The sequence below is a fragment of the Pseudomyrmex gracilis genome, unplaced genomic scaffold (genome assembly GCF_002006095.1).
Source record: "Pseudomyrmex gracilis isolate BER0280 unplaced genomic scaffold, ASM200609v1 scaffold_234, whole genome shotgun sequence".
Taxonomy (NCBI): Eukaryota; Metazoa; Arthropoda; class Insecta; order Hymenoptera; family Formicidae; genus Pseudomyrmex; species Pseudomyrmex gracilis.
The window spans coordinates 229,888-236,734 of record NW_018020818.1 but is presented as its reverse complement, the minus strand read 5'-3'; the positions used below and the strand labels follow the sequence as shown (position 1 = coordinate 236,734).

General features: G+C 36.5%; 1 protein-coding gene across 1 annotated transcript in view; it reads right to left on the bottom strand.

Moving 5' to 3' along the window:
- Positions 1-4,337: 4,337 nt before the first annotated feature.
- Positions 4,338-6,847, bottom strand: part of LOC109859023 (uncharacterized protein DDB_G0284459-like) — a 4,254-nt gene continuing 1,744 nt past the window's right edge. Inside the window, exons 2-3 of the mRNA XM_020436851.1 lie at positions 6,266-6,522; positions 4,338-6,154 (exon numbers count right to left, since the gene is read on the bottom strand). Coding sequence (XP_020292440.1) covers positions 5,684-6,154; positions 6,266-6,522 — 728 coding nt within the window. The 3' untranslated portion in view covers positions 4,338-5,683. The remainder of the gene's footprint in view (positions 6,155-6,265; positions 6,523-6,847) is intronic.

The window sequence follows — 6,847 nt, the reverse complement described above, 5'->3', positions numbered from 1 at the left end:
ATACATGTATAAAATACTAAAATGAAGAAAAATACAAATTTCATCTTTTTTAATGTGTAATTTTACACAATAAAATAAATTTTATATTTAGCTAACGTAAAATTATTATATAATATTTTTTAAAGTTTTAACGTTTCCCTAAAATCTGAGAATCACTGATCGATTATAAGCTTCCACACAGTTAAAATCTTTTAAACGCGCCGGATAAAATTTGTTTTTTTTTTTTATCCTTTACTCGCAATCAGATCATTTTTACTTATCCCGAAAATCGGGAAAATTACCGCGTCTACTTATTACGTCGAGCGGTTTTATATCATCGTCAACGATCGCTCGCGTTCCAAAGTAATAAATTTCTCGTTTTTTTCTCTCATCCTGAATCCCTGTCCTTATCAATTGCGTTTTTTTGTTGTCAGTTTCATCCGGCTTTCGTTCTTATATATATTTAGCGATGTCTTCAGTATTATTTTATTTATCATTTAGTATCATTATCGTTATCATTAGTATCGCTATACTGCTTCACTACGGTTGGCTTTTGGACGTGGATTTGGATGGAGTGGTGTATACTGCAATATGCGCGCGCGTGAAAGAGAAAGATTAAAAGCTCCAACATTTGTTCTTTTCTTGCTTTCGCACCGTTTTGTTCAAATCAAGATATAAACGAGAGTTTTTTTTTTTTACATTCTCTCATTCATTTTTAACCCTTCGCGTCCCAGACCTCAAAAATGACAAGTTGACCGGACTGGGTCCGTGACCCGCGCGACCTTAAGATCGAATAGGGTAAAAGACCCAATTACTGTCACCTGCCCAATTACCGTCACTCTAAGCTATTTTATTAAAAATATTAAATAAATCTTAAAAAGTTATGCATGAAAACAATCTAACATAGAATTTTAAGTGCAATTAATATAACAAAAAATCCAGCACTCAACATTCTTGTCTCATTTCTTTTAATTTAGGCGTGACGGTAATAGCTCTCGCATCGTTCTTTTTTAATTATTAAATTTATAAATAAAAATAGAGATTTTGAGAGACGTATTATTTTTTTTCTTATATTAGAGACATTGAATAATACCAGATAAAAAGAAAAACACATGTTTTTGATAAATAAATAGTAAAAACAATTCACTAACGCCAGAGTTGATCATTCAGGCGACAGTAATTGGGTCTTTTACCCCATCTCCGTGAAAAATCAATATTTTTTCAATTTTGTTTTTTTTTTTAATCAAAAGCTTGAACGACTCTGCGTCAATAAAAAAAAACAAATTAAAACAATCTCTAGTAGCTTCGAAGATAAAAGTTTTTTTAAAAAAACCTGATTTTTTCCAGAAACGCTGATGCGCAATTTTTAACTGGGTCTGGGAGACCCATGTCTGGACTTGAAGAGTTAAACAGGGTGACAATGAAAAACCAAATAAAATCGTTTTGATTGTTCTGAAAAAACAATAGATGATCTAAAAAATATCACCAACTTCTGAACGAGAAAAATTATTCGAAAAAAACTCTCGTCTGTCTCGTCAAGATATCTCTCTTTGAGCGTAGATCTTTTTCTTATCGTCACATCACCGTTTTGTTATTGTTTTTTCTTCAAGGAGGAACGTACATGCGAAAGAACATACATTTTGCGTACAAGAAATCAGACGGAATACGTAGCGTGCACATTAGGTTGGTAGCGTCAATCTTTCCTTGTTCATTTTTTTCTCTCGTTATAATAATTTTCTTTCCAAAAAATCTGTGCTTCTCCAGTTTTCCCGATGAATTTCTCGACGTTTCGGTCGAGACAAGCGCGCCAAAAATTCCGCAATTCTTCCATTATTATTATAGCGTTCGTTATATTATATCGTTACACACAACACACACAGCGACACTTCGTGTTATATCTTTTTTAAATTGCGAAGATGCACGACGCGCTATGTAATTTTGTGTGAAAAACACTACGCCTCACTACAGTAATTCATTTCGCTCTCTCGTAAATGATGACTAAATTGGGCCGTGAAATTGTGTCGGGATCGCATCTGCGGCTTACATACATTTCTCGGCCGTCTGCGCGGCGAATTCGCGATATGATCAAAAAAAAAAAAAAAAAAAAAATCGTAACAAAAAAAGTTTTCAGGACTTGATGCACCTGAATAAAAAATTTTTCTTTTTTTTCAAAATGAGAAAAAATAACAGAAGATTGCTTTTTTTTTTTTTACACATTTTGATTCAACTTTTTTTACGTACGTATAATCAACCGTATATATTCTCTCATGCTTTGTCACGACAGACCCCGTCAGTTCTTGTCAAATAGTTAATCCGTGTCTTTTTAATTGTAGAAGTTTCAATCGCGATGCAATTACGTTGGAAGCAAAGTTGATGCGCGCGTGTCGTGGAAATATACACTGAGAAAAAAAAGTTGTTGAAGTAACAAAATAGTATTTGATTCAACTCCATACGCAGCGGTCACGGGCTGTCAATAGAAATATTGATTAATGTAAGAAGATGATCATGTTTCAACAGATATAATAATTAGGGTTATACCGAAAGACAATTTAGTTGTTTTAACAAAATTACAATTTGCTTAAATACAGATAACTTTGAATGCGCAACGCAATAGGACGACACAATATTTTGTCTGCTTATAAAAACAAGCAGTTTGATTAGATGAAATACTTAGTTACAAAGAAATTCAGATTAATATTCAATTAAATTAAATGAGAATTGCCTATTTCATCTTTTTTAACAGTATCTTTTATTTGAAATTGTCACAACTTATGTTCGACAAAACAATTCATGGGTTTAGTGAATTAAATAATGTTCATTACCATTAACTATTGTTAATTCAACTTGTACGAATTTGTTATCTTTATTACCATATGTTTGAATTAAAAAAAACAAGATATTTCAGATAACAAACTGAAACTCACCTAAACGCATTTAGTTGAGTTAATAGTATTTTTTTCTCAGTGTACTTTGACGGAAAAAAACGATATTTCTCTCGAAATTCGATCGAAAACAATAATTTGTCATATTTTGTAATAATTTTTAAAAATAATCAACAACACGGCGAATACATACCGATGTAAGCTCTTGTCCACGAAGTCACATGAGACGGTCGAGATTTGATTTTTGAAGACAAAGCTTTCGTAGCAACAACGCATAAGTAAAAATCATCAATACGAATCGTCTCTCGATACGAAAAGAAACTAATTCGCAAGATTTTGCCGAGGATTCCGCAAATCTCTTAAAAATTCACATATAGCGAGATTACTTTGGAATGGAAAAAGTTCTCTCCGCGCAAAAAAAAAAAAGAAGGAAAAACACACACGTAACCGTAGAAACTAAATAAATATACAAATAAATTATACACAATAAATTATGTATTTACACACACAAATAAATATTTTAAATGTTATATTTACAAAATATATTTATATGTAGTTAAAAGCTCCGACTCTCCTCGCAATTATTTTATCGCGGAACGGTGGATTTAAACAATAATTAAATACTCGCTGGAGAATGTCGATTCGAGGAATCCTCGGTGCGACAACCGCATTTTTTTTTTTATTCGTTAACACCACAAGTGCGATACCCTACTAAACTGTATACATACGTGTGTATACGTGTGTTAATAATTGTATATTCCGTATATAGACTTATATAAAACGCACGAAGCGGGTTACCCGAAGGCTACGTAATAACCTTCCTGGTTTTAATTTTATTTATAGCGGCAAGCCGTTTCTCTTTTTGTCTTTTTCTTTTTGTTTTTTTCTTTTTTTTTCACCTGTGTCGACTCGCTAGTCGGCTTCGAGTTTTTTTTTATCAATGGAAAAAGAATTCGGGCTTAACTACGGTTGGATTCCGCGTGCGCGGAATCACTTTAATATCCTATATAACGTTAAAGTGTATGTGTTATGTTTTTTTGGTTTCGCATGAATGTCGTGGTTTTTCGTATATTGACAACCCCATCCCTGTGTCCGCGCGTTTCTTCTCAAGTTTACGCGCGGGATGTATGTGTAATTATATATGCACGTGTATGTAATTGATGTATTTTCTCGGAGCCTATACGACGAGATCTCGCAACGAGATCGCTGTTCAGTCGGAAAAACGTGTGAATATATCATTTTGCGTAAGTACAGACGGCGTCATTAATTCGAATAATAGGCGCGGGGATCATAAAAAGTCCAGTTGATCCAAATATATCCATTAGTCCCAAAATCGGGTGTCCAGTTGTGGACACCCGGATTGCTACTAGTTAGTTAGTACGGCGCCCGTTGGCGCTACGAGCAACCGCCCCGCTTGCCCTCCGATCCCCGGCGGGGGGATTCCCCGCGCCTATTCTTCGAATTAATGACGCCGTTTGTACGTGTGTGTGTGGATGTACGTGTGTGTTTTTTGCGAAGTGTGTGTACGTGTTATTTGTTAATCTGTTGTGTAAGCATATGGATGAATGATTGCCACGTTCTTTGAATCATTCCCCGGAGTTCGAAACGAGACCGACGCGTAACCTGCACGCACCGTCGTCGTAATGAGCTTCTACCCACGACAATTTTTTTCGTATTCTTTCACCCTGACGTATCCTCTTTCTCTTGTCTTGAAATTATTATTATTATTTTTTTTTTTAAATTACTAACGACGCGGATTTCACGATGCCGTCTCTGTCTTTTCGGTAGAAAAGGTAGGAAGATTTTTTTTTTTCACATTAAGCGGTGATTTGTAACATTTGAGCCTCTGTGTCTCTTATTGCCTCCGTGAAAATTTTTTTGAACTCGAAATTTCGTTCAATTTAACAGATATATCTCGATTGTTCTAATCTTAATAATTCTCTAGTTAAATCAATCGCGAATCTCAATTATAAATTTCAATCAAAAACGTTTAACAACGCCGGTTGATTTTATTTTATAGTTTATTCCTCGATGAAGACTTAATTTATTTTAAAAGTTAATAAATACAGCTCAATAAATAAGATAAAATAATATTATTTATTTAATTGTATCTTTCCCGTATCTTTCTGTTATGACGTTATTACTACTTTTCTGTAAAATTATTTTCACATAATTACTGAAATATAGTTACTAGAAGATGATCAGAAATATATTGATCGAAACGTCTACACATCGCACATAAATTAGTGTTTTCATTCCGTCACCATCTTGGACTCAATGCTCATTTGGTTGATTCGTTTATTTTATTTTATTTATTTTATAATTGCAATTTTCTTTTTGAAATAATTTTCATTTTATATTTATATACAAAAGATACGCGTTTCTCTCTTTAAAACTTTTTCGAATACTTCCGGAATCGAGTAATATCTCTAATAGGGAAATTTAAGAAAGATTTTTTTGAATTTTTTTCAACGACGACGAACGAATGTTTGTCATAAAGTCAATAATTGTTTAAATCATATTTTTCACAGAGACATTGAACGATTGTTAATTTTTTTAATTTCATTGAATTTTCTCTCTTTTTTGTTACGTTTTTCTTCCTTTCCTCTTCCTTTTCACATGCTACGACTTTTTGAGCAGCTACAAGCTACGGAAAGCAGATGGACAACCGACGGTAGGCGGACATTAGTGCGGACAGGGCGATGTCTCTCTATCCCAGATGTTCTGCCGTTTCCGGGATGAGAAACATGGAATAATTCGTCGGAGCGTTCTTCTTCTTCTTCTTTCTTATCTCGTGCCCTACCTTTGAGGGACACAGACGTCTAATTCTCCGCGCCGTTGTTGCCCTTTCCCCAGAACTTGTCGAAACGATTCCGCGCCTTCTCCAGAACGTCGCTCGCCGTTGAGCGTTGCGCCGAACCCGGTATAACCGCCGGCGCCTCCAGTACGTGATAACCGCCTGTAGTGCTAGTTCCGGTGCTACCTACGGTACCCGTCGTGCCGCTAGTTGCACCATTGCCACCGCTACCGCTACCCTGAGTCGGCGATTCGGCCTCGAGAACGCGGTAACTCTGCTGCTGCTGCTGCTGCTGCGATACGGTAGGCGTTGTCGATGACGATGTCGTTGTTATCGACGCCGTCGTGGTCACCGTCGCCGGTACGCTGCCTTCCTTCTTTCTCTCCATCTCGAACGTTGGATCCTCCAAACGTCTCAAATTTGTGCCGGCCACCGGTTTTATCGATAGTTCCGGACTCTGTCGCTCTTTCGTTTCTTCGATGATGTCAGTAGATTCCTAAAAACAAAAAAATAAACACAATAGAGAATAGCGCGATATTAGTTTTGTTACTTATTTGGAAATAGAAAAATTTTAATTCGACATCTCAAAAGCAAGCAATCTTCGGACCTTTTCGCCCTTCGTGGGCGTATCCTGCACGTTCGTGGGCAACGGACTGTCCCTCTCCGAGTCCAGATCCTTGTGACCGTTTATGCCGCTAAAACTGCCGAGCGAGACGCTCTCGCTTTCGGGTGACTTGTAACCGGAGTGCTGGGAATGATGCGACTTGTGTTGAGCCGCGAGCTCCGGCGGCGCTGACTGCGGCGCTGACGGTACCGAAGAGGGTGCCCACGTCTTTGCCTCGCTATGCGGACGTGTGAGGGGTTCTTCGAAGCGCAATTAAGAATTTTGTGACATCAAATATAATTTTGAGAAAAATATTTTCTACAATACCTTAAATTAATAATAACAAGAAGAAGATTCTTCGAGCTCGGGAGTCTTTAAACTAACGAATGTGAAATAAATTGGGTTGCAAGAGCCGTTTGCAGGATGTGCAGAGAATGTGCTTAAATACTACCATGATCAAAAAATAACCGGAATTTATTCATAAAAAGAAAAGTACATGTTTATTCTTCAAAATTCAAGTTGTCCCCTTCAAAGTAGTCCCCGTCGGCTGCGATGCACTTGTGCCAGCGTTTGATCCACCCCTCG